This window comes from Acanthochromis polyacanthus, chromosome 5 (genome assembly GCF_021347895.1).
Source record: "Acanthochromis polyacanthus isolate Apoly-LR-REF ecotype Palm Island chromosome 5, KAUST_Apoly_ChrSc, whole genome shotgun sequence".
Taxonomy (NCBI): domain Eukaryota; kingdom Metazoa; phylum Chordata; class Actinopteri; family Pomacentridae; genus Acanthochromis; species Acanthochromis polyacanthus.
In genome coordinates, this window is record NC_067117.1 from 22,700,814 (window position 1) to 22,728,689 (window position 27,876).

The 27,876-nt window shown below is 39.6% G+C and overlaps 1 protein-coding gene and 6 non-coding genes across 10 annotated transcripts; 3 read left to right on the top strand and 4 right to left on the bottom strand.

Moving 5' to 3' along the window:
* The first annotated feature begins 62 nt into the window (after positions 1-62).
* On the top strand, positions 63-27,753 carry LOC110955295 (store-operated calcium entry regulator STIMATE). 4 transcript variants are annotated; one of them, XM_022200233.2, is made up of 10 exons: positions 63-1,035; positions 3,784-3,832; positions 3,920-4,015; positions 4,171-4,292; positions 4,536-4,648; positions 7,740-7,817; positions 8,074-8,217; positions 17,575-17,682; positions 22,480-22,603; positions 25,294-27,753. In XM_022200233.2, the coding sequence occupies exons 1-10, from the start codon at positions 810-812 to the stop codon at positions 25,407-25,409; spliced, it is 1,176 nt and encodes a 391-aa protein (XP_022055925.1). In that variant the 5' UTR covers positions 63-809; the 3' UTR covers positions 25,410-27,753. The 4 variants fall into 4 exon arrangements, with proteins under 4 accessions (XP_022055925.1, XP_051804176.1, XP_051804177.1 ...); XM_051948216.1 differs by lacking the exons at positions 22,480-22,603; positions 25,294-27,753 and having other exon boundaries at positions 63-236; positions 565-1,035; positions 17,575-19,493; XM_051948217.1 differs by lacking the exons at positions 63-1,035; positions 3,784-3,832; positions 3,920-4,015; ... (3 more) ...; positions 8,074-8,217; positions 17,575-17,682 and adding an exon at positions 21,968-22,364 and having other exon boundaries at positions 25,294-25,421; positions 26,317-27,753.
* Positions 11,935-12,007, top strand: trnar-acg (transfer RNA arginine (anticodon ACG)). The gene has a single exon. It is a non-coding gene; the product is annotated as a tRNA-Arg (tRNA).
* On the top strand, positions 13,610-13,682 carry trnar-acg (transfer RNA arginine (anticodon ACG)). Its single transcript has one exon. It is a non-coding gene; the product is annotated as a tRNA-Arg (tRNA).
* On the bottom strand, positions 15,683-15,754 carry trnae-cuc (transfer RNA glutamic acid (anticodon CUC)). The gene has a single exon. It is a non-coding gene; the product is annotated as a tRNA-Glu (tRNA).
* Positions 16,402-16,473, bottom strand: trnae-cuc (transfer RNA glutamic acid (anticodon CUC)). The gene has a single exon. It is a non-coding gene; the product is annotated as a tRNA-Glu (tRNA).
* Positions 19,925-19,996, bottom strand: trnae-cuc (transfer RNA glutamic acid (anticodon CUC)). Its single transcript has one exon. It is a non-coding gene; the product is annotated as a tRNA-Glu (tRNA).
* Positions 23,593-23,664, bottom strand: trnae-cuc (transfer RNA glutamic acid (anticodon CUC)). The gene has a single exon. It is a non-coding gene; the product is annotated as a tRNA-Glu (tRNA).
* Positions 27,754-27,876: the final 123 nt, after the last annotated feature.

Sequence of the window (27,876 nt, forward strand, 5' to 3'; positions counted from 1 at the left end):
TGACGACTCTTGTTTGAACCACATTTCCCAGCTTGCAGTTTGCGGCTACGTGCTGGTCACATGATCCGACGTCTGTCAACATGAGTGGGCACTGCTGGGCAGGGAAGCAGCTGGATGTACGCGAGCTATGACCTGCAATTATTCGCGTTAGTTTCATTTTTTTTAAACGCAGACGAGCATTTTTTTCTTTTATTAGTGTCAGGAGCGACGGGTGCCCAAGTCGTTTTCAGTGTCAGGTAAAATTCAACTTTGCTAGCCTTAGCTTTAGCTTACAGGAGCTGAGTAGTTCGCTTGGAGGCTAGCTAGGTAGGTAATGATAGCAACATCTCTTTTGACGGTTAGCTGCAAAAAGCTACTTTTGACCGGGTTTTCTTCACTGTATAGCGTATTTTGGATTCGTTAACGTCTGTTTGAGTACATGTATATGGCAGGTTTAGCCGGTGTTTGTTATTAATGTTAGCTGAGAAGGTTCCAAGTGGCAGTTAATATTTTCTCCCCTGCTCGGATCTTCTGCCGTTTCTTCCCCCTTTTTCTTTCTTTCCCGTTTTGTTTTTGATGTTGCAGTTCGGTTCTAACGTGAGTAAAAGATTCACAAGAAGTCGCTGCAACTTCTAGTATCTTCAACCTTCACTTCTCTCATGACGAAGCAGCTATGGCTGTGTGGATGTCAGAAGCAGGAGGATGAGCTTTCGAGGGAGAGGATGCCACCGTCTTTCACCGAAGACTGTCCCGCTTAACGTATCGATTAGCTGACCGAGAACTACTGGAGAGGACTGAGGAGTGTGTGTGTTATCGATTAGTCTCGTCCCATGGCTGCTGTAAGCGGTGTCAACATGCTGTCCCCGCTCGGAGAGGCGGCTCGAGCAGGTCCGGGAGGAGCAGCTCTGTCCGCGGTGTCTTTCACCAACACGTCGGTGTCCTCCAGCCCGACGCCCGGTACCGACACCCGGGGCTGCGAAAACGGAGCCCTGATGGACTCGTTTGGGATTTTCCTGCAAGGTCTCCTCGCTGTGATGGCTTTCAGCACGCTGATGTGTAAGTATGAGCAGAGCCGTGCTGTGTGTCCGATATCTGACACCAGCTGCTGATGTAAGCCCGCATTATCCAATAGCACCAGCCGATTAATCAGATGTATTGATCACAGCTGAGAGGATCAAAGTCCACTCTGGACTCAACAGTGTAAAACATTAGACTGGATTTGAGCTAATCCTTTCCTGCTGATTCAATGTAAATTCAGAACTGGTGTTAATTGGAGGTTAATTCAGCCTAAAATGTCTAGTTTTTGACTTCGTATACGTTTAGACCTTTAGCTGTGTGATGTGAGATGTTTTGACCCAAAATGAGTTGATTTAATCTGTAGCTGTTTTCTTTTGTTTTCATTTTTACTTCATTTTAAAACAAGTAAAACTGAAATGCTGGCATCATTCAGTTCCTTTTATTTGTTTGTTTTTAGAGAAGTCAAGTCATAACTTTGAAACTATAAGTTGTGAGAATATTTTCAGAACATTCCCTTAACAATATTTTTTTTTAATTTTATTTTATTTTTTTTACTGAAGGCAATGGTTCCCTAATCTAATGAAAATACAGGAATTGTGTTGATTGGGGTCAATTCAACCTAAATTCTGTAGTTTTTATTTTCTGATACATTTAGAACTTTGTGTGATGTCAGATTTTTTTTTATTTAAAATGATGAGATAAATGAATCCACAGCTGATCTGTTTTTCACTTTTTACTTGATTTTTAAACAAAAAGCTCTAAAATGCTTGCAGATTTCCCACCATCTATGCAGAGAATGTTCCATGAAGTTTACTTTTTTTGTTTTATTTACTACTTAAACTGAATTGTATGCAGGGAGCAAGACCATAATAATTATCTGAGACCATATAATTGAATCAATATACCTTCAGCTGAATGTACTTGTTAACTTGTTGTTAAACTAGTTAACTCTGCTAATTTTACATTTCAGAGCTCATAGATGGCGTTAAAGTAGTTCTTCAACCTAAATTCAGTTAACTCATGTTTTAAAGCAGCAGGGGAACATGGCAGAGCTAAGTGGATCAAACCTAAAATGACTTGCAGTGTACAGAGCTAGACAAATAATACGATTTATAAAAATAAATGCAGAAGGTTTCAGTTCAGTGCAATACTACACCAGGTGACTTCACTTGTTGAGATCATTTGCTGTGGTTGTAATAAAAGATATTTCCTTTTTCTTTCCGTTTCATTTCCCATCACGGTTGACCTTTCTTGCACAGAAAACACTGTATGCTTTCCTCCTATCTGCTCAGTCCACTTACTAAAATTTATAAGACACTGCCATGGGAGTTAAGAGTGTTGCTTACCTTGAACGTGTACATTAAAAGTTAAACTTGTGATAAGCATCTGCCAACCCATTGGCAGTATTTGTGTAATTATATAACACTAGACAAACTGCCTGTTCATGATTGTCAACTAAGTTTAAGTTTTTTCCAGCTCAGGCTAAGGTGGTTTTGTCATTTAGATTGACAAGAAAACATCAACTCAGATTATAAGTCAGGGTTTGATTCAGCCAGTGTCTGGCACAGCACTTCCAGCTGTGTGACCTAATGGGAGAACTTTTGTGTGTCCCAGCAGCCTCACAGCAGTGAGGAATGTTCAGCATTTTAGAGCTCTTTTTTGCTCGAGGCAGTTCTCTGAGCAGAAGGAGTAGGCCGAGGCCTCCGCCTGCGATCGCATCACACCCAGCTGCACACAGGGTGTGTTAGTCTGAAGTCACACTTGTGTTCAGAGCAGAAACTGAGGTCACAGCTTGCAGCATAACTTGCCCACATGAAAACACATAAAGCCTTCAGTGTATGTTTGTGCAACACTACAACATGCAAATTTACAAAGGTGACATTGTTTGATGTACAGCGAAGGTGTAATGGGTTCTAACAATTTATATAACCAGGGTCTGTGTTATCAGAGTTAAAATAAGAGCATGGTGGGGGTATCACAGAAAACAAGACACTATTGTGAAGAACAGCAAGCGCTTCATTTGTGCATTGATGAGTCTCCTTCCATTAAACCACTCAGACTGCTTTATATAGAGACATTATTTAAAGCGAGGGTCTCTAAAAAGCAGTTTTCACAGAGGAAGCACTGGTTTGTAAATATTATTACACTGTAGACCACCAGATCAACTTAGTTGTATCTAAAAACGTAATCTTTAGCACTTTATTACTATGTTTAACTTAGTCAGACTAGCTGTTTGTGTTTAATCATCAGACCCTGGAGAATTAGAGCCTGATCCACTTCTACCATTTGGCAGGTAGAATCGCTTTCTTGTTTTCTAGTAACTTGAGCTAAAAGTAACAGTATCAGATTGTTGTTGTTTTTTTACAAAGCTGCTCCATGTGATATCAGGTCAGGTTTTAGTTTCTCCTGTGACTAACGACATCTTATTTAGTTAGTTTTACATCTACAAGCCATCTCCACATAGATTTATGTACCCTTAATCACAGTATTTCTCTTTTTCACTCCCAAAGCTAGTAATCATCTATCTTCTTGGTTATAAACACACTGATGTTCTAAATCATAAATGTGTCTGTATAGGGCAAGATTTTCAGTTGGACTAAACCAAAAATCTACTGTAGAAACAATTAAATGCTAATTGAACCTTTAACAGCCCCCTGGAGGATTGTAAAGTGGTTTCCTAAAAACAAAATAGATTCTGTTTGAGATATTTTCTGTGCACCTTTGCATCTGTGAAAGCAATCTGCAGTAAAATCCCATCATCTCTGTGGTACTTTCTGTTCTCTACAGTAAAACGGTTCAGGGAGCCTAAACATGAGAGGAGACCCTGGAAGATCTGGTAAGGCAGCTGAGCCAACTAAAAGTCATTTTTGTGCAAAGGCATCACATGAATCCTGCTGGAAGTAACCTGACTGTGTCTCTGCAGGTTCCTGGACACCTCAAAACAGGCAATTGGGATGCTGTTCATCCACTTTGCTAATGTCTACTTGTCAGACCTCACAGAGGAGGATCCCTGCTCGCTGTGAGTATTTAACTGTTCTCCCCGGAGCTTCCTGCTTTTACATGTTGCTAAAATCAAGATTATTTAGCCTTGTGTTGAATCCTAGCCATTAGACTGTCCAGCAGAAAAGCTTTTAATCACAGAATTAAATTATATTCACTTTTCTTTTTCCCCAGATACCTCATTAATTTCTTGTTAGATGCTTCTCTGGGCATGTTGCTGATCTATGCAGGGGTAAGAGCCGTCAGCGCTATTGTGGAGTGGAGGCAGTGGGATTCTCTTCGTTTTGGAGAATACGGTGAGGACCATGTGTGAGCGTCAAAGTGGGAGCTCCAGCAAATTCCTAAAATGCCTATGATGCCCAGTGGAGGGCAGTAGTTGCCCTCAGTGCTCTGATGCTGCAGGGTCATTTCTGACACTACCGGTGCTTTCTTTTGTTCTTGTTCAGCATCAATGAAGTGAAATCTAATGAAATTCTGTAATATATATCTGAATACACATGCAAATTTCTTGATAGTGAGCTGTCTGTGTGTGTGTGCAGGAGAACCAATACAGTGCACAGCATGGTTGGGCCAGTGCATCCTCTACATCCTCATCATGGTGTTCGAGAAAGTCCTTATAATGTTGGTCCTGCTCATCCCCCAGTGGAAGAAGGTAAGACAGTAAGAGCAGTGTTTTGAAAAGGTAGCAAGAATGAGAAAATAGTGCCCATTAATGTCATCATTTTCTTACTCTGGTCTAGATGAAAGCTAGTATTTAAAGGGCAGCAGCACTCTCCAGAGCCATTAGCCATTTTCAATCCACTTTTTTACACTGACGGTGGAAGAAGTTCAGGAAAAAAAAGCTTTCATATTTCATCACATGACAACACAAAGACTATACATATGGGCTAAACATTGCATCTACATTTAGCAGCTCTGATTCTGAATCATCTTGCTGCTCAGTCAGCTTTTGTCACTTACTGCTTTGCATAACATAATTGGTGGGCTCTGTGCTCATTAGCTCTTTAAAGAATATTCTGTCAAGTTTATTTGATAAAGTGCCAGGATTGTGCCTCTAAAACTGTGGATGATCATTGATTATTTAGAACCCTACAGAGTCCCAAGTGTCAGTCCATGTATACACTACTGCATTGTGTGGTGTTTATTATGTTTTCATTTTACAGTGCTAAACTAAAAGCACTGGTTTGTATAATTTTGTCTGTAGCGTCACCACTGACAGAAATTTTGGGTTTCATATGGATGTCCATGGAGGAGTCCCCATGGGCTTGAGGGGATAAGCTACCTTACTTCTTCATTCACTAAATGCATCTTCTCCGTGAATGCTGTAGTGGCTGTTATTTTACTGTGAAAGCAGATGTTTTGTCCATGTCGGAATTCTGCGGGAATGGCAAATAGTTTTTTTTTTTTGGTCTGACACATTACAGACTACATAGTCCAGCAAATTCATGCTTCTTGAGAAAGACCCCTGGTTTCTCAACGTAATGTAGTTCCTGTGTGCAAGTAAAACTATATATCAAGTAGTTACAGCCACTGCACTGGTTCTTGTACAGTGAAACAGAGATGAAAGTGTGTTCCCTGACCAGGAATCTATCCTGGGCTGCGGTGGTGAGAATGCTAAATCCTAACCACTAGAGCACGTACACACGTGGACAAAATTGTTGGTACCCCTCAGTTAAAGAAGGAAAAACCCACAATTCTCACTGAAATCACTTGAAACTCACAAAAGTAACAATAAATAAAAATTTATTGAAAATTAAATAATCAAAAACAGCCATCACTTTTGAATTGTTGATTAACATAATTATTTAAAAAAAACAAACTAATGAAATAGGGCTGGACAAAAATGATGGTACCCATAACTTAATATTTTGTTGCACAACCTTTTGAGGCAATCACTGCAATTAAACGATTTCTGTATTTGTCAATGAGCGTTCTGCAGCTGTCAACAGGTATTTTGGCCCACTCCTCATGAGCAAACAGCTCCAGTTGTCTCAGGTTTGATGGGTGTCTTCTCCAAATGGCATGTTTCAGCTCCTTCCACATATGTTCAATGGGATTCAGATCTGGGCTCATAGAAGGCCACTTTAGAATAGTCCAACGCTTTTCTCTCAGCCATTCTTGGGTGTTTTTGGCTGTGTGTTTTGGATGGTTGTCCTGTTGGAAGACCCATGACCTGCGACTGAGACCAAGCTTTCTGACATTAGGCAGCACATTTCTCTCCAGAATGCCTTGATAGTCTTCAGATTTCATCGTACCTTGCACACTTTCAAGACACCCTGTGCCAGATGCAGCAAAGCAGCCCCAAAACATTACTGAGCCTCCTCCATGTTTCACCGTAGGGACAGTGTTCTTTTCTTCGTATGCTTGGTTTTTGAGTCTATGAACATAGAGTTGATGTGCCTTACCAAAAAGCTCCAGTTTGGTCTCATCTGTCCAAAGGACATTCTCCCAGAAGCTTTGTGGCTTGTCAACATGCATTTTTGCAAATTCCAGTCTGGCTTTTTTATGAGTTTTTTTCAGCAGTGGTGTCCTCCTTGGTCGTCTCCCATGAAGTCCACTTTGGCTCAAACAACGACGAATGGTGCGATCTGACACCGATGTACCTTGGCCTTGGAGTTCACCTTTAATTTCTTTGGAGGTTGCTCTGGGCTCTTTGGATACAATTCGAACGATCCGTCTCTTCAATTTGTCATCAATTTTCCTCTTGCGGCCACGTCCAGGGAGGTTGGCTACTGTCCCGTGGGTCTTGAACTTCTGAATAATATGAGCCACTGTTGTCACAGGAACTTCAAGCTGTTTAGAGATGGTCTTATAGCCTTTACCTTTAAGATGTTTGTCTATCATTTTTTTTCGGATGTCCTGGGACAATTCTCTCCTTCGCTTTCTGTTGTCCATGTTCAGTGTGGTACACACCTTTTCACCAAACAGCAGGGTGACTACTTGTCTCCCTTTAAATAGGCAGACTGACTGATTATGAGTTTGGAAACACCTGTGATGTCAATTAAATGACACACCTGAGTTAATCATGTCACTCTGGTCAAATAGTTTTCAATCTTTTATAGAGGTACCATCATTTTTGTCCAGGCCTGTTTCATTAGTTTGTTTTTTTAAATAATTATGTTAATCAACAATTCAAAAGTGATGGCTGTTTTTGATTATTTAATTTTCAATAAATTTTTATTTATTGTTACTTTTGTGAGTTTCAAGTGATTTCAGTGAGAATTGTGGGTTTTTCCTTCTTTAACTGAGGGGTACCAACAATTTTGTCCACGTGTGTAGCTCTGGCCTTTGCCAAGGAGCTAGTGTTGATGACTCCTGTTCTTCAAGTAGTGGTTGTAGTTCACAGAAAAATTACTAGAAAAGTATAGAAACTATACAAGTGAAATCACAGTAGTTGCATTTTAAGTCAGAGTAGAACGGCAAACTGTTCCAAATCTATATGTAGTGCACATAATAGCCTGCAATGCTTTTAAATTTGATTTGGTGAAACGACATTGTTCATTTGATTATCCATTGAGATTGTGGGGTGTCCAAGCTGACATTGTGTGAGAGAATCTGTCACCTGGGACAGGTTGCTACTCCCTCGCAGGGCTATAAAACATTTGTACATTTTGAGGCTGTAACATTATCACTGTGTTAAGTCTAGATAGGGCTACGTGTTTTATCACCATTCTTTTAATATTATCAATAAATGCAACATTATGTCTGTACTTGTATGTTTATTGTGTGTGTTTGTGTCGCAGCTGGCTCTCCTCAACCCCATACAGAATCCTAACCTGGAACTGGCCATCGTCATGCTCATCGTTCCGTTCTTCATCAATGTAAGTCTGCTGTTACTGTGTGTTTTCCTTTGCGCTGTGACTTGTCATTTCCTGCAGAATCAATACTGCACATGTCTAATGGGATCCTGTGATTGGACACATAAATCATCTCTGTTCGTTCATGCCATAGCCATTGACTTGTGTGTGCATATGAATGTTTCCCATTTTCATAAATAATATAAGAAATGATCTTTGTATAGATGATCCTTAGCCCTAGAGAAGCATCATTCACCAGAATTTTGTATGTTTTATTCAGGCCCTCATGTTCTGGGTGGTAGATAATTTCCTAATGAAGAAGCATAGGACAAAAGCAAAGCTAGAGGAGAGAGAAGAGGACTCACGGGGGAACAGCAAGGTCCGCTACAGAAGAGCTCTTTCCCATGATGACTCAGAGTCAGAGGTAAGTGTCACTTGGATCTTAACATTGAATGTTTAAAGTGCCTGTTGTTTTGTGTTACAGAAACCACAAGCAAGCTTTTCTTTTTATTTTAAACCGAGAGTCTTCTTCTGTGCTTCTGAAACTCTAGATTTTCTCAGTCTGACGTAGTCACTCAACTGTAAGCTGTTGCTGGTCTTCAGTACTGATTGGCACTCTGTTTAGGATAAAGGTAATTGGATTCAACACACCAGCACATTATATTCATATTCATATTTTACCGGGGTATATGGTATTATACTGACTATTACTGTTACTGGCTTGTGCTTTCACGTTCGGAAATTGAATACTAGCAGCAGTGAGTGGGTGGTTGATTTGGAGATGCGTCCTTAGGTTAGAGGTGTTTCCATCTCTCGCGATCACCTTTTGATTGCAGAATTTACAAATTGCTTCATCAGTATTTTCCGGCTCTGCCTTTCTCATTTGCCTTGAACCCGAAACACTCCCAAACTGCAGAAGTTGTGTTCTTTTTTGACACCAAGTCACTCCGTGCAGGATCTGCCATCTTCCCCTCTCTCTCTCTCCTCCGCGCTGTCACGTGACGATGTCACGTTCATAAACTTTATGGAAAGTCTCCAAAAGTAGGCTAAAATATAACTGTTTAAGTAAAACTGAAAATTCAACCACACATAAGTGCTATTGGACAGAGAATCAATTTTAGGCATTAAATGACTTTTATTTAATATTTAATCCTTATGTTAACCTTTCCTGCTCGGCTCCCGACAGTTCTCCAGGGCCGAAGTTACTGTTGTTACTTCGGGGTTAACCCCTTTCACTTCCTCAGCAGTCGTAGAAGGCAAAGACACAGGAGCCCGGCCGTATTGAAGAATACTACAGCCTTTATTGTAAATTAACAGCGGCTGAACCATACGGTCGCGCTAACCCAGCAGCTACACACCTCTTCTCTCTTTCTCCCCGAATCAACTGCCGTGCCGTCTTACTCGCTCGCGCTGCATTCAGGGTCGCTCGGACATCTCGCTTTTCCCGCTCTCTCTCTCTCTCACACACACACACACACACACACACACACACACACACACACACACACACGCTGCTCTCTCTCCCTCTCTAATAACGGAGCCACACACTCTCATAACTAGGGATGGCTCGATACCACTTTCTCACATCTGATACCGATACTGATACTGCAGCCTTGAGGATCGGCCGATACCGATATTCTTTTTGTCATTCTAAAAGTTGTTTAATAATACATAGATGTAATTTGCTTGATACTGACATCTAAAAACACCACGTTCATTGTACAGTAACTGTTCTGGTCCCCTAAAGAAAGAAGGAAAACATGTGACAACAAGTTATGTGTAACTGCTGTGGCTTTATTAAAACTTAAAGCTCACATCGCTTTTAACAGCATTTGTAAACACAACAGACCTAGCTGCACCATTCAAATGTTTGAAATAAAACTGCAACTTGGTGCACATATTTAAATTTAACTAAATAATCCCACTGTATAAACAGAAAAGTCACATTATACCTCAATGGCATTGCAAGGCTGCAATAAATAATTTTATGAATTAACATAAAATAATAGCATCTTCACTAGAACAATGTAGGTAGTACTCAGTAAGTTACACATGGCTTCTTAAGACACACAATCAAAACAATAAAAATCTAGGCTATACCTGATTTGCTGCCCCAAAACAAAAACAGAAAAACAAGGGTAAACAGTAATAGTGCAATCTAGTGTCTTTCTTCTTTTGCATGCAGCCGCTGATGTTGTACTGGATGTAAAACACTAATGAAACTAAATATTAGAATGAACACTATTTCAATACTCACGTTATGTTCACTGAAAACAATAAAACATGCCAGCTGGCTGATGTTGAACTGAAAATACTTAAGCTGCCTTGTCTAACATGAGGGACAGATTTTTCTTCAGAAAGATTAACATTTCAGCCTTCTCAGCTGTCAGTCTGCTCCTTTTTTCATCAATAATGTTGAAGGCTGTGTTGAAGAGCTGAATGGGCTGCGTCTCAGTCACTATTTCATTATTATTCTGTTGTCTGACAACATAAAGAAAATTGTCTAGGTAAGAAGCCTTGTAGGGAATATAGCTGTATTTCATTTTAACTGTATTGAAAATGGGGCGTAGTGGTTAGCACTTTCGCCTTGCAGCAAGAAGATCCCCGGTTCAAATCCCGGCCTGGGATCTTTCTGCATGGAGTTTGCATGTTCTCCCTGTGCATGTGTGGGTTTTCTCCGGGTACTCCGGCTTCCTCCCACAGTCCAACAATATGCTGAGGTTAATTGAGTACTCTAAATTGCCCGTCGGTGTGAATGTGAGTGTGATTGTTTGTCTGTATATGTAGCCCTGTGACAGACCTGTCCAGGGTGTCCCCTGCCTTCGCCCGAGTCAGCTGGGATAGGATCCAGCACCCCCTGCGACCCTGGTGAGGATAAAGTGGTGTATAGAGAGAATGGATGGATGGATTGAAAATGTAGTCTGTGTGATCACAGAGAGCAAGAGAGATGTGAACACTAGCTGAGTTTAGGTTGCACTTGACACAACTAGAGACGTAAAACATATTGACCGTTCAAGTCTTTGATTATTCGTTTCAAATCAGTCATAATGTTTTGTGCTGTGTCAAATGGTTCCTCAGATTTAGATGTACTTTCCACTGAGCTCTGACCAGTCAGCGTATGATCAAAGCTAATGGGAAAGTTACGCACATTAGCAACACAACATGTTAATAGTACTTTCCTATTGTGGGGACGCTGAATTTCTTATTTTTTATTTTGTGGCACTGTAGGTGTGCTATGGTAGTATTTTATCTTATTTTAATCCAGTCATTTGATATTCTTACTTTTGCTTCCTTTTAGTTCCATATTTGGTGTCTTTGCGATTGTTTCTTTGCAATTTAGTGCAAAAATAAAAAGTAACGGACATCACATGCTTGTGAGAGTTTGCACTTGGTATGAATCATCTCCTCTTTTATTACAAGTGAAGTTGATTTTATAAACTCGCAGAGGCTGTTAAACATGTGATATTGTTCTTCCTGCGGTTTGATAATGAGGTGGCGATGAGAAGCAGGGGTCCAACAGAAGTCAAGAGGAAATAATCAGGTATGCAGGTTTGGTTTTTTTGGGGAGCTGGTTTCTGTTATCTGAAGGAGGGCCAATGGTGCAACAGGGAAAGAGTCTGACTGTGGGTTTGTGGATTTATCATTTCTCATTTTGGTCGCATTCAATCATTAGCTCAAACAGCACTGAATCCAATTTGAGAAAAGGGTTGTTGAAGGCGAAAAACAGCAATCTCGAAGTAATTTTTGCCCAAGGTCTTGAACAAACATACTACTTTAGTTTCACATCAGGATAGTGAGAGACGCTGTTTACTTTTGCTTTTGCAATGGACAGTTTGTTTGTAATGCATTATTTGATCAAAATGTTGTTTAGCCTGTTGTTGTGTTTCTTGTCAGTGAGCCATTAATGTCACATGTAAGGACATTTTTCAGTTACAAAACAGTATCAAGCATCTTTTTAGAGGCGTTTCACTGTTCGAATAGTGAAAGCGGTGCAGACAAAAGCCAGCTCCATGGGTTGTTTCAGTTCCTGCTTGCATGCTGCAGCTAGAGAGCATGCTTTCATTAGAGCGCAGAGCTGTGGGGGAAGGGCTGAGCTGCCGCCATGAATTTATTCATGTCAGCAGCTGCACACAGTCACTGCGGGCCAGTGGCGCAATGGATAACGCGTCTGACTACGGATCAGAAGATTCTAGGTTCGACTCCTGGCTGGCTCGTTAGTCCTTTTCTTACTGACTTTTTCATGAATTAAGATGATGACCCAATGAATTATCATGTCTCATGTTGAAATGGAGTATTTGAAGAATTGAACAATCCTTTCAACTATAATGTTTTACTGAGAGAATACTTGTCATATTTTAAGCTATACTGACTTAATATTTTCCATATTAAAACGACAGCCTTACTTCATATACAAAAACATAGTTGCAGAGATAATGTAAACATTTGTCTTCATAATTGTGGCTTACTAATGGAATATTACTGAGTTGTTAAGTATTAGAAGCCAAAAACATTAAGGAATTTGTACGTTACAAGTTTCACACACATTGGTTGGTTTAGTTAATGATTATCAAGGACTAACATACAGCAGTCAGCTTACACAGCAGAGTAAATATGTGCTTTCAAGGAACAAAACCAATGGAAAATACTGCAAAAGTAAAAGCTTAGGTAACAATATGCCAAAAAGTCGAGGTGGCTGAATCACATCTGCTCATATATATACTTGAAAGCAGATCATTGTTGTCTGTCATGAGTCTTAACCAGTATACACACGGCTCTTGCAGAAGTTCTTGTTTTACAAGCAAGAGTCATTTGTCTTCATAACCAGTAACCTGTGTTTACTGTTGCTCATAGCACATTGTGGCTTTGCAGCTTCTGAATCTGAGAACTTTGAATTTTAACATATTGAAATTGAGCAGGACTGGGTGATTTGTTTTTCCTCCACAGTATGAGGGGCAAAATGTGTAAAACTTAACACGCTGGCTTTGTCTTGGCTCAAAATGGATAACACGTTGGATAGCAGATGAGATAATTCTAGAGTAAACGCTTGGCTGGCTCACGTTTTGACTTGTCCTATTAATTCAGAAACACTGCAAGCACGATTTATCTCCATCACTACGCTGGTATTACAGACACAGTAAATACTGCTGGTGTCCCAATTCATCCAACATTGTTTTACTTGGACGTGATTAGAGTGGTCATGACTACCACAATCAAAGTAAGATTATACCTATTGTTTGTCTTCCTGCTGTTTGTCCCTATATGGTTGATTTATTGTTTTCAATTTTGTCTCCTAATTCAGTGAAACATCACTGAGTCCAACTTGTGTCAAACCCAAGTACAGTGACTCCCCATCTCAAAGGTAAACAGACAACAGGATGGTCTGGAAGTCATTTTTCCCTCATGTATTTCTGAAGATATTAAACAAGTTCATTCAATTTATTTTCACATCTGGGCAATTAGAAACCAATGTTCAATTTTTTATTTTACCAGCAGGCAATTTGTATCCAGTGCAATAATATTTGAGTGAAATGGTGTTAGGCCTGTTTTAAATATTGGCTGTATTTCATGTTGATGAGCCATGAGTGCCACATGTGAACACTTTTAGATCACGAAACAGCATCAAGCTGACTTTAAAGGCATTTAAACATCTAAACAGTGAAAGCGGTGCAGACAAAAGCCTGCTCCGTGGGTTGTTTCAGTTCCTGCTTGCATGCTGCAGCTAAAGAGCATGCTTTCATTAGCGCGCAGAGCTGTGGAGGAGGGGCTGAGCTGCCGCCAGGAATGTATTCACATCAGCAGCTGCATGCAGTCACTGCGGGCCAGTGGCGCAATGGATAACGCGTCTGACTACGGATCAGAAGATTCTAGGTTCGACTCCTGGCTGGCTCGTTAGTCCTTTTCTTACTCAGTGATTCATTGGCTTAAAATGAAGATTTGATGTTTCTGATAATGAAAATGAAAGAATCTTTCTGACCGTTCTGTAAAATCAAGGGGGAATAGAAGGAATTTGTTGGTTGAAATAATTAACAGTTGTTACAGAGTTCTACATGCAGTGGTTATTTTCCACTGCATGTAGAACTGTTTAACAACCATTACAGTGTGTGGATGACATTGTTGGATCTCCAGCACTACCTGACTGAACCATATTTAACAATAATTTAGTGAGGAAGGTTTAATTCAAGTATTCCTCATGAATGGGCACTTGTCCCTACCAACAGTAAAACAATATTATTTTAATGAAAGGATTGTCTTGCAGGAAAAGCAATCTTCTCCCAAGTAGTAGTACTCTACAGACTGCATAGGACTTCTCAGTACTTTGCGGCATTCATTTTACCCTCTATCTTTACAAGCCTTCCGGGGCCTACTGCCAAGAGGTGTCAGCTTATAATGATGCTGCCACCACCATGCTTCATAATGCGGACAGTGTGTTTGTGATGATGTTTATTGTTTGGTGTCCTCCAAACATAGGGTGTTATCTGATGGCCAAAAAACTCAGTTTTGGTCTCATCAGACCAAAGAACTTTCCTCCATTTGACTTGTTAAATTCTGCTGAACTCTAGTTAATTTATTTTTAACAGTGGCTTTTTCAGTGCCACCATCCCTCAAAGCTTTGACTGATGCCTATCATGCAAAATCAGGGGAAGTGTCAAGGAATGTGTGGTACATGAATTTAAACCACATGTTTTTTTTAGTTGATGTGATCAAACACTTCCATACTGTGGTTATTATTGACAGCAGGATAAATGGGAGGTTTTTTAAGAAACGAGACCGTTGACAAATACTTCATAAATAAATAGTTAGCCTTATGAAAAAAATAGATTTTGTGTAGAAAAATATGTAAGACACAGTTGTGTCTGTAGGGACTTTGTATTCATTTGAACATAGCCATAACAATGTCATCAAGTAGTTTTTTTGTTGTTGTTGTTGTTTTGGCTCGGGATGCTTAGTGGTGGATTGAGGGAAAGTTGAATCAAACATGCTAGAAAACTTTAGCACATGCCCACTTCCACCCACTGCCACGATGACAGATGTCACAGCTGTTGTTTAGCACTTACAAGACTCTGGCAACAGTATTTGCCATTTAAGATGAAATAAGCTGATTACATTCACACTTTGTCATACAAAGTGGTGTCAGACACCTGGTTTGCCTTCTTATCTATGGGCCGTGTGACTGTTCCTCATAGTATATTGTGCCATTGCTAATTTTGTAATTTCGTAGTGGTCTCGTCTTGCATGACAGTATGAATGAAAAAACATTTCTTAAGCATTATGTTTCTGTGACGGTGTGCTGCAGTGTATTTTGCTTTAATGTGAATGTGGGAGGTTTATCCATGTTGACATTCTGCTGAATTGGTTTACCTCTATTTCATCAGTCAGTATTAGTGACGATGTGAGTTATGTGTTTGAAGCAGAAAACACGACAGCCGCTAGACCACCAGGGAGCTGAAACTGTGTATTTTCAGGAGACTCGTGACCCCCTGAATGATGTTTGATATATGATAAATAGCTAGAGGTGAGATTTTAACACATTTATTTTAATATGTGTATACTAGTATGAGCTTCAAGGAGTATAATGTTTACTTGGCAGCAGTTGCTAATAATTGTAACATGTCTGACTATGCCTCAGAAGATTCTAGGGTCAACTCTTGACTGGTTCGTGTTTTCTTTTCTTACTCACTATTACTATTTTATTGGCTTAAAATGCAGCATCAAATGTGTCTGATTGTGGCAATGAAATAATCCCTCTGACTGGTATGTGAAGTTAAGGGGGAAATAATCTATCGTGCCAGTGAAAATGATTAATTTTTCTGGTCAGACGAGAAATCCGATATGAAGCAGTCCATGGATTCCTCACATACCATGTCACTAAACATGCACATAAAGAGACATTCCCTGACCGGGAATCGAACCCGGGCCGCGGCGGTGAGAGCGCTGAATCCTAACCACTAGACCACCAGGGAGCTGTGAGTGACAGTTTTGAGGGTCGATAGGGAACCTCCAAATGAGCTTGTATATCAATATCTTCAAGGACTGCAATGTTTACTTGGCAGCAGTGTCTTCTGCCTCTACATGGTACCGTCTATTAATTAAAGAGATGAAATAAGAAATTGCCTAAGTATTCAGCTGCTTCAATACAATATTGAGTAGATCAAATCGAATCAAAATATACTTTATTTATCACGAAGTAAATTGAGTGTATATCTCAAAACTTAATAGTCGGATACACACAACCGAATATTCGCATTTTTGGGTCCAGCACTACTCCAAACATAGGGTGTAGTCTGATGGCCAAATCATGTGCCTTCTGATGAACTCCAGTCCGAAAAAGTAGTGTCAGTCACTAATTCTTCTTAGTCATGGACTGCGATGACTGTTGCTCAAAGCACAATGTGCCATTGCTAATTTGGGTATTTCATGGTGGTGTGCTATGGTGTATTCTGCTTTACTGTAGTTGTATTCATGTTGATATTCTGCTGAGAACTGGTTAACTTGTCCTTTATCGGTCATTATCAGTGACAAAGGGTGTTTCATGTTTTAAGCAGAAAACACAACATGCTTGTATCTCGCTAGTAGAGCTGTTTAGTTTTTTCTTGCATATAAAGAGGTGTTCCCTGACCGGGAATCGAACCCGGGCCGCGGCGGTGAGAGCGCCGAATCCTAACCACTAGACCACCAGGGAGCTGTGAGTATCCTTGTCAGGGGACAACAGTGACCCCCTGAATGAACTTTGGTTTGCGATACAGTGCAGGAGGTAGTTGTGGAAATGGAGATTTCAGCTTGCCAAGTGGGTAACCAATAGTCTGCACCTGAAGAATTGGCATAATCCTGCCCTCTCCTGCCATTCAGAGTGAGCAACTTGTAGAGCCAAGAGTTTTCTTGCACTTTCAGTGTCTGAGGACTGAAGCTCCAGCGGATTACCTTTGTTTTTGATGGCTAATGTGCCTAATGTTACCATTAGCTTGTTGTATGCCCACATCTCAGAGCTATGTGGAAACTGTTAAGCTAAAGTTCAGAAATGATAGAAATCTTAAGACTGAAACCGATAAACAAGCACTGAGTTGGTTAAAGTGTGTTAATGTTGTCTGTTGTGCAACCTAAAGTCATTTGGTGTACATATTTGTTTCTCTCCTGCTCTCTATGAAATTCTAATAAAACTTTATTCATTTACTTATTTGTTTGTTTCTGTTGGCAACAACAGAACGAGTTTCAAATAGTGGGTAAAACACAGCTCAATGAGACTGTGTGATCAGCTCCATCTGCTGCTCTGCATTGCTAACAGTTCAAATGTTATCTCACAAACTCACCACAAACATGAGTTAAAAACAAATCATACAGATGCAGAAAGAGTCTTCTTTGTGGGAACATTAAAACTTTCATCCATTTGTTAAAAAGAAAAGATTCAGTGCTTGTGAAGCTTGAGCAATACTAGGGAGTGAAGTTCTGGATTTTTGAAAGAACCAAAGTCAGGCAATGGAAAGACTTTGAGACATTCAGTAGAACAGAAAGTCCTTCTCATACCTCCTCTTTTACGCCAAAACTGTGCATTTTCTGTGTTTAGTTTACTCTAATCTAATAATGGAGAGCTGAGAATGTGTCTCTGATTCATGTTACATCATGGAGCCAAGCTAAATGTTTTTCTACCCACCCAAAAAAATTGTTAAGTGCAGTTTTTATCCGTTTGTTGGAAGACACGCCTTAAGTATTCATGATGTAGCAATGAACCTGCCTACCCCAACTTTTAAGGGCTGATAACTGTTTGTTTCTCTTTCCTGTCTCTTAGATCCTTTTCTCAGCGGATGATGAAATGGACGAGTCTGATGAAGACGACGTCCGTCGACTCACTGGTCTGAAGACGGTGAAGAAGAAGAAGCTTCGCATGGGGATCCCTGTTTGACCTGTGTGCCTAGCTTTACTGCTACGATCCAATTTCCTCTGGTAGCTCTTCACCTCACAAGTCCACGTACATTCCCTGTACCCCCACTGATAATAATGTAAGCCTTCGATGACAACAATAATATACTGTAATTTAATTCCCTTTACTGTTCTCTCCTGGAGGATTACTACAAAAACTCTTTCAACTGGGACTCTGCAACATATTTTTTTGCAGTTGACAAAGTTTTTCTGTTGTATTTCAGCATGGCACTCACTGGGGTGAGTGTTGTGTTCAAAGGTACCGGGAAAAAACGAATCTCTTAATCCTTAATGTGAGTGTAATAAGAAACAAGTAACGCTGGTTTAATACCGTTTAGACTTAAGTGGCAATGTGTGCGAGTGAGGTAGTCCAGGATCAAGTCATTTGGACGAACCTAAGCACGCCCAGTAGAGCCAAATATCACGCAAACGACACTATCTGTGGAGTTGATTACATTTTATGCCCTAACATGTCCCTAAAGGGATCATTTGCCTGATCTAGATTTCATGTAAACTTTGTCCTTTTGTCTTCTCATATAGACCTACCACCATGGCCTGTTGTGTGTCTGTGTCTGTGTCTCTGTGGGTGTGTGTGTGTGTCTGTGGGTGTGTACGGTCACACGCCCTTCCACTTAAGGGAAGCATTACGTCGGTGTTTAAACCACTGTGCTGATGCGACTCTAACACTTTACAGCACAGTTCCACACTTTACTACTGTATATCTTGTAAGTAATGTTATTTTTTGTCAGAGTGAGCACATTAACTCTTGCAGCAATCTTCCATTTTTGTCGTCTAGCAGCCGTTAAACCCGTAGGACTACAAGTCCCACACTGCAACATCCGTCTAATATCGGCTCGGCCAGCGTCGTCTGTCCGTAGACACGAGACTGCAGTTTGTTTCCCACTGTTTTACTAATGTGCTCTAACTGTACGTTTCCATCTTTGAATGTCTTTTGTCTCATTTCAAGTTGTTTTTTGAGTGTTATTTTCGGGCCAAAAAGGTGACTAAGCTTGTCCCAAAAGTGTTTCGTTTGGTTGTTTTTTCACTCCAACAGAGAGAGTAGATATGGGAATCATTTCTTGCACAAGTTCCCATTTATCATAGCTTTCATCTTTCCTTTTTGTATTTTGTGGGAGTTTGTATTGTTTCGATTTTTTTTTGTTGTTGTTGTTGTTCCAGTAATGTGCCTGAGTGATTTACCAGCAGGTGTTTGGTTGCTTTGTTTTGTTTGTTTGTTTGTTTTCATTCGGTTGGTTTTGTTTTCTTTGACTGTTTTACACAGAGCTCCAGACCTTCAGGCATGAAGCAGCATTCAGCAGGCTCTGATGTTAAGAATGTGACATGCATAGACCTCTAAACTGTAATAAGTGTGGACCAGACAGCTGGGAGAAAGAGTGTGTGTGTGTTTGTTTTTGTTTGTGCACACGAGTGTATCTGTACAGCTCACCTGTACTTCCTTACTGGTGTGTGCTGAATACATGTGTGCTTCACTGGTGTGACTGCTGGTCCTGTTTAAAGTAAATGGAGTGACATAAACTGTGATGACTATGGTGCTGGTGATGATTTCATTCTGATGTTTTTGGCATGTTGGCAAGGAATTAATGACTGTGCATTTAAAAAAGGGGGAAAGTACAGCACCTTGCAGCAGTTATGGTAACTCTCAGCTCAACCGGGACAAAGAGGGCTTTTAGTATTTTGCAAAGTTTAAACTACTAGGTGATTAAAAGATGAGCGATGGAGGTAAATTATCATTATAAATGCTTTTCAAATAAAGAATGTGATACACTATTTTAGTAGCGGAGTCATTTCCTCTTGGAAGTTACAGAAAAATGTTCCCTTCCCAGGAATCAAACCCACTTTTCTTTTTGTTCACCAACTGCACCAACCATTTAGCATCTGTTGTTTTACCATGAAAGCATGTTTTGTCCATGTTGGAATCCTACAGGAATGGCAAATCAGTTTTTCTCTCACACATAAAAGCAATCTGATTTTGAATTTCAGCTCTGAAAAAGCCCACAGCTCATCATCGGCAGTGAGCTCAATTTTGAAACAGGCGATTATTGTGCAAAAGTATTTAGACAAAATAATGTAAACAACGTCATGCTTGCCAAGAAAGATTCCTGGTTTGTCACAGTTAAAAACATAGATAATAATGTTTGCAAGTACACCTGTGTCTCATTTAGTGCACTGTGTGGCAGCTGAAGACAGAAAAAAACGCATTCCCTGACCGGGAATCGAACCCTGGCCGCGGCGGTGAGAGCGCCGAATCCTAACCACTAGACCACCAGGGATGTAAACGCGTATGAGTCGCTGGATAAAAAACATGCAGCTGCTGTTCTGACCACTAGAGGCTGCACATTTCCCGTTTAACCAGTTCAGTTATGATCGTGTCCTCACAAATAGACCTGCAGTGCCCGTAGCTTCTTCACAGAAGCAGTAATTTAGCGCCATGAGTCATGATCGTTCCTGAGAGAAGTACATATGATCAGCTTCACACAAATAACTATTTTCTGTTTATTACTTTCACCTTACAGGTCGGGCACTCTGTTCTTTTGCCTTCAAAGTTCTAGTAAGCATCTGTATGACCATGTATTGCGTAGAGGAGATGGCTAAAGGCCTGATTCAGCTTGCTAATATACGAATAAGAAGTGAGGCAATCTGGCTTCCCCTATTCTGTCTTCATAGTTTCTTCATAGATTATCTTGGTCCTGTGATGTTAAATGCAGGAGAAATGTCTGAATGAGTTTTCAAACAGTGAGTCAGTTCATCCATCATCGCACAGTTTACACCTCAATTCCAGGCTGGGTTGCCAAGTCTTATGACCAACATCGTCCTAACTGTTGGCTGACTGCTTCCTGCCTAAAATACAACTGGTTATCAGGAGAATCCAAAATGTACTCACACCTACATGCTCTTCCTTTAATCCTTGCCTTGTACTGTAGGTCAAACCGACCCGTTTTAAAGTTTGAAAATGGGGGGAAAAATATTTTCACAGTGAATCTTCTGATGTCCACATTTTCAACATTTTTGGGAAAGTTTTGAAAAATTTTTTGGTGGAAAAAAATTATGTCAAAAAATGTTTCTTAAGAACATTCACAAAAAAATCAACCAAAATCCAGTGAAATTCGATGGATTTTGATTGATTTTTTTTGTGAATGTTCTTAAAGAAAATCTTACAAATTTTACTGATATATATGTAATCACTTTAGATATTTTTAGGATTTTTTTGGAAGATTTTTATTCATTTTTTGAAAATATTTACAAGTATTTTCTTACCACATTTGGGGGATTTCATAAATAAGACTCTTCGGGGAAACTTTCAAGGAGTTATTAGAATTTTCTTCCTGAAGGTTTTGCACATTTTCAGAAATTTGGGGATTTTTTTTTTTTTTGCTGAATTTTTGAATTTTTTTCAGACAAAGAAACAATATTTTTGGTGCCCGTAAATTAAGACAACAGGAGGGTTAAAAATAGCCTGATGTTTATTAGTTGATCAAAATAAAAAAAAATTAAATGTTTCAACTGGTGGGTTACTGGCTGGTTCTGAAATTCTTTCTTTAGCTCTTTCATATGATATTACTAGAAATTATTTAGCTAAACAGAGATGTGAGATGTTATGTGTGCTAAACTAACAAAAAATAAGATTAATATCATATTTAAAAATAATAATGAAATTTAAAATCAACATACAATCATATTTAAATTCCTTTATCTAAATCTGTTCTCCAGTCAAACTTTACTTGTATAGCTGATTTCAAACTGCTTAGTGAAGTACAAAGTGATTTATAGATAAGTAATAAGCCAAAAATAAGCCTAGATTAAAAAACAGTAAATTAAACAAATTAAAAACATAAAAATACAATAACATTATTACAGCTAGGCTTGAACCTTAACAACGACACACAAAAAAAGATCAAAATTTGCCAACATAAAAACTAAAATTATGCAAGAAATGTGTTTGAACTATACTTTACCTAAAACCAGACTTGGGTAAAAATAGATTAGATTAAGTAAAGCTGTAACTTTAATAAAAACTACTTTCCTAGCTCTTCAACAGGCTGTACGTTGGCTGATTTGACATGAATACTGCTCGTTGTTTAGTAACTCCAGCTTGACATTTGGGCAGTTCTCTCAGCTCTCTTCTTGGTTCAGCCCTTATTTTGTTAGTTCATGTGTTAACTGTCTGGAAATGCTTTTTACAAGCCTCAAAAAAGGAATTCCCTCTGGCTCAAATCAGGTTGTAGCAACGGGCGGGTGGCTGCTGGAGCTGCAGTGAGGTGTTGCTGGGTGGTGGACGCTCTTGATTATAATTGTAATGCCAACATTTTCAGAATCTGAGCCAGAGGGTCAGCAAGGGAGGAGGAGGAGGAGGAGGAGGCCACTTGTGTTGTGTCCTGAATTATCAGCTGTTGGCCTGTGAGCTTATCGTTAAAGATGGGAGACCCGTTCTAGCTGTACCATCCCTCACGTCACTACTAAGAATACACACTGACAACAGGCGGAGTGGGCCTGATGGTAGGTGGTCTGACTGACTCACTGGGTCTGGACCAGGACTATATATAAAGTCAGGCTCGCTGGGAGACAAAGACACACCAGAAAAACAAGCAGCAAACACCAGAGAGAGAGTCTGTGGAAGCAGCTTTAACAGCCATGTCACAGGTACGTCACATCTTCTGCTGTTCTGATTGTAACCGAACACACTGTGCTGTTTGGGGTTTGGCTACAGGCAGCACCATTACCACAACAAGAAGTTTCTTTCTTTTCTTCATTGTAGCCAGGCGAGGTGAAAAAGAAGAAGCGCCCTCCGATGAAGGAGGAGGACCTGAAAGGAGCTCGCAGCAAACTCGGACTGAAGGGCGAGGTCAAGAGTAAGACCTATGAGGTCATGGTGGAGTGTGGTGAGTAAAGTCTTTTACACCGACACATGAGACATGACACCACGCTAACTCGCTCCCTGTCCTTAGAAAATGTGTTCTTTGTCCACTGGAAAGATGGTTTTCATCATCTTGCTTGGCCTGTAGATGTTAAACTCCCTGCTATAGGAGTAGACATATGTTTTAATGTATCAGAAAGGCTCTTTCCAAATATAATTTTCCTTGTGTGAAGATGTTTGTTTTAATCTTGCTTGGCATGTAGATGTTAAATTTCCTGCTAATGGAGTAAATAAATGTTGAGATTCATAAGAAAATTCTGAATAGGAATAGGATTTATTGCCATTTGCTCAGGTGTATTTGTCACTTGAGCATCTATCATGGCCAGGTTCAATGTCTGTTTTCTAACAGAATGCCAAATGCAGTCATTTATCTACAAATCTACCCTCGGGTATAAATAAATTAAACTTGAACCTTGAACATTGCACAACAGGTACACTGGAATTCTCTGTTTCTCAAAGTTAGCTTTGTAAAAATAATCAAACAAAGAAACAAAAAAGATAAATCAATAAAAGAGAAGCAGCAAAAGAGATACTGTTTACGAATATAATTATAGGAATAAAATAGCACGCATGATGAAGAGCAATCTGTATAAAAATATCAAAATAATAAACATCTTTCATTGGTATTCGTTGGTGCAAAAACAAATCAAAATATTCAAGACAACAACAAAGCAAAATAAAACACAACAAACAAACATATATATACATATATACACAAATATTTATTCATTACTTTTTAATATAAAATAAAGAAAGAATTCATCCAATCAATTTAAATGTATTTTTGTGTTTCGGCATTTATCTGTGTATGTTGACAACCAAATGTTTTTATTTAATTTTATTTGGAGTGGCCACACTCCGTTTGGACAAAGATGGTCACAGCAGAGGTTTAATAACTGATTTTATGTGGGTGGATTGGTTCTTCCAATAGGAATCTGATAGCAAAAAGTATAGTTCCCTGACCGGGAATCGAACCCGGGCCGCGGCGGTGAGAGCGCCGAATCCTAACCACTAGACCACCAGGGACAGATGCTTAATAAGCATTCGTGATTGGTTTTGAAGAAAGGCAGAGAAACTGTTGTTACGTCTGTATTTAGTATCTGGTATTTTTTTAAAGATTCCCAAGTCGTATAAGGTCACTAGAGTCTTATTGTTATTTTAAACGCTGTAAGATTAAACCTCACCAACGCTTCTGTAGAAGAGTTGCACATCGTAGCAGTGCTAGGTGGCTAATGCTACACAGCTGCCATCAATAATCATGTTTTTCATTGAGACATGGGCCTGGTTCATGGACGGAGATTTCATTTGAACATGTGGGGGAGACACGGTAAGTAGATTTAAGGCGGAATGCAGGGCAAACTGATCTTTTCCTGCTGTCGTTATACAGCTGTGTGTGACTTTTCATCATCAATTTATGTTAGCAATTTATGTTAGAAACGTGTTTACGTAAAGGAAAACACAAAATTACTGGCAGCTACATTTTCTTGAATACACTCCTCTAGAACTAAGTAATTATTGCCCGAATAAGATGAGATGAGATAAGATAAAACTTTATTAATCCTGAAGGAAATTTTTGTGCCAGATATTGCTCACAAAAAACCCCCCAAAACTAAATGACACAACCTTAGAAATGTAGTGCTTAAAACCTAGAAAAGGACTTAGTGTGATACAGTACTGAAATAAAATACATATGCCAAAACAAGGCTAGGGTAGAAAGGTAAAGACTAATGCTGGTAATTATACTGAGATAGTAAGTAATATCACACATGATAATGAAATATTTCACCTGAAAAACAACATGAAAATGGAAATGAAATGTCCATTACAATGACAGTGTTTTATGAAAGGGAAACATATAATCAAACTGTTGGGAATGAAAATAAAATGTTACACCTGAGAAATTCAAGTCAGAATTATTGCATATTTCATATTGAACATGAAATGAAATGCTATACATGACATGGGAACTAATAATGCACAAACTCCTGAGAAGTAATACTGCAAAAAAAAAGTGATATTATTTTAAAAGTAGTCAGGCTGCATGTACTTTATTAAAAACTTTATATGTTTTGTACTTGATCCTTACACTTTCAGCAGGCCTAAGTTTTCCCACATTTAATTCTATATTATAGTCTGAATTAATAATACACTCTTTTATAAATGACACATAAGTTTGTTCGACTTAGATCAAACAAAAAAATGAGAACATAAATACAACACATACAGAAGACTTTCTGTCCAAGTTAAATTTTGATTTTGAAGCTAACTTTTCTTGATAATAATGCACTACTTTTGCTTCACTTACATTTTGAAACTACTTTTAGTGGATATTTGTTTGTATTTTTTGCTTTGCATGATTTGTTTCTCCTTTTACATAATGAAGCACTGTTTGCACCACTGTATAATTCACAGTGACCATGAGTTACTATGAACTCTGTGACCCATCAGGATCAGGGTCAATGTGGATAAAACACTGATGACCCATCCAAATATAGGTTAATATGATTTTGTTGTCATGTACAGTACAGTAAAGTATGCACTGTTTCTCTGTTTGCTTACATACTCAGAGTTGTGATAATCTGCAGATGTTTTTGTCATCTCTGTTCTACCCTGCAGCTCTGTCATTCTATATTTTCTATATGTCTGTGTGTTCAGAGCGTATGGGTAAAGTGGCTCCGTCGGTGTTCAGCGGTGTGAGGACGGGAACAGAGACGGTCCTGGACAAACCTGCTGCTGCCAAAGCTCCTGGAGGGAGTGTGTTCAGCAAGTAGACAGACAGCAGCGTGAGACCAAACACACACTGTAGTCTTCATGTTTCAGAGTATCACTGCATAATGGATTTTGACATTAATGCTGTATACGGTGAAACTATTTGCTTTTTGTGATTTTTTTACTTGATCTTTGTCCTCTGTGTTAAAATGTACCGTTCTTGTATCCGCCAAAGCAAACAGGTTGTTGAACTGTTTGTAATAAATTCTAGGACATGTATTTAACACCTATAGACTTACCAAATACAGGTAAATTATAACAAGCAAGCTTGTTTCACTGAAAACCACAATCATAATAAGTAACATACTGTAAAGCACTAAGGTGTGTGTTTAAGCACTAGTTGCATAAAGGCACATTATGTTGCATTTTTTTCCTTTATTGTATGCAGTTGTGCAAATTTGTTGGAAATGCAAACAGCAGGAATGTGCTAATTGTTAATCATCCTATTGGTGGGGTATGTAAGATTGAATCTCATTATTAAATGTTAAGACAAACTCAGTGCTTCTAAATAGTTCAAATTTTCAAGTGATATTCCCAGAACCAAGTGTTCATGTAGCTGTTATTCACTGCTTCATCTTTCCATTTACAGCATACAGTATGTAAACGTTGTGCTAACCTTATTGTGTAGAGTTCTGTGTATAATTTTTAATTCATGTAATTAAAATTTAGCTGTATGCAGCCCGCACAGTGGATAGGTAATTAGCACTTTAACTTGCAGCCAGAAGGTCCCCGGTTCACGTCTGAAGTTGTCATGTTCTCCCTGTGCATGGTGGGTTTTCTCCAGGTTCTCTCCTTTCCTCCCACACCTGACAGTATGTGACTGATAGAGAAATTCTGCTGAGGTTAATTGGTGACTCTAAATTATCTGTAGGTGTGAATGTGAATGTGATTGTTTGTCTCTCTGTGTAGTCCTGCTATAGACTGGTGAATTGTCCAGGGTGTCCCCTGCTTTTGCTCTAAGTCAGCTGGGATAGACTCCAGCCCCCCACAACCCTAATGAGGATTAAGCGGTGTAAAGATAATGGATGGATCAGGCGTAAACTAACCGTGACGTCACCCGTTGGTTTCAACACCGAGAAAATGAAGCCCGGATTTTGCTACTTCCTGGTCGCCATTTTGGATTTTTTGGAGCCAGTGACGTAAAAAGCGTCATCACAAAGGCTGGACCGGAGAGCAACTCGGGCCAGGACCAGTCTATGGGACTGTCAATCAAGTATAGCCACACCCCCTGGCTCCGCCAACTTTAACGATTTATTTAAAATTCAGTACTGATTTATTTTAAGATCGGCCACCTGATCTCTCATTTTGACCATGAAAACTAACGGGGAAAAAATCCTGAGCTGTAGAACATCAGTCTATCAAATTTTATTTTTTCCAAAAATGAATTGGGGTCTATGGAGAAAAAGCTTTTTGGAGCCAACCCTAGCCGACGGCGTGATATTGCAAGTTTTTGACACTTCCGGGTGGGCTTCAATTTTGGAACCAGATGCTACGTCCATTATATATACAGTCTATGGGATGGATGGAACCGCCAGTCAGGCCCCCTGGTGGCTCAACCTAGCCCATGGCCAATTACTGCAGATCCTTCCTCCATTCGTCTCCCCACTTTACTGTCTCTTTGTCACTGCTGTCGAATCAATAAAGATGAAAGTTATCTTTTAAGAACAGAGGTGGAATTTAGATTGCCCCTGCTTGGGATTGGGAGGTAGTTTTCCTAACACAGTGGGTAGTTTGAAATTCTCCAGGTATCCTGTGCTATGTTCGCCCACTGTGATCGGTGCATCTCAGGAATCATTACAGTGACATGATGCTACAGTCAAACCTGTGACCAGCTACACCATTCTTGTCTTTTAAGGCCAGTTTATGGTTTCTGGACCCCATGAGGAAACTGATGAGGACCTTAAAGTGACCAGCGAACACACATTTCATATTACAAGAGATATGCACTGGTCATATCAAACACAGAAACACACACAGGGCTCCAGTGGATGCTTCTGAAAGGCTTTACACTTCTTTCTGTGGTTATTCCTGAGGTGCGGCAAGCAAAGCGGGGGGGCATAGCACAAGATTTCTGGAGGATTTAGAACTTCCTACTGTGTTTGGGCACCACCAGTGGAAAGTGTGACAGCCGTCCAAGCAGCCAGTTTTTTGAGAAAAAGGTTTCATCGGTGTATACTGCTGATTACTCACCAACAATCCAAAAAAATGGGGTTGTTATTTGAAAATGACTCAAGGGGCAAAGTACAGTTTAGATTTGGTTTGTTTACAGAAGTTTAGAGAACCTCAAATAAAACATTCAGCCAAAAGGTAAAAAATCAAATAAAGTTTTGTTGACATCTTTTGGGATATTGACTCTGGCCATGTTTTCTGTGCTTCATGAATCCTGAAAATTGCAAAAGGGATGATCATTTGACTCTGAGTAGTCCACGGTTTAACTCTGGTGAATGACATAAATGGAGTACTACAGCT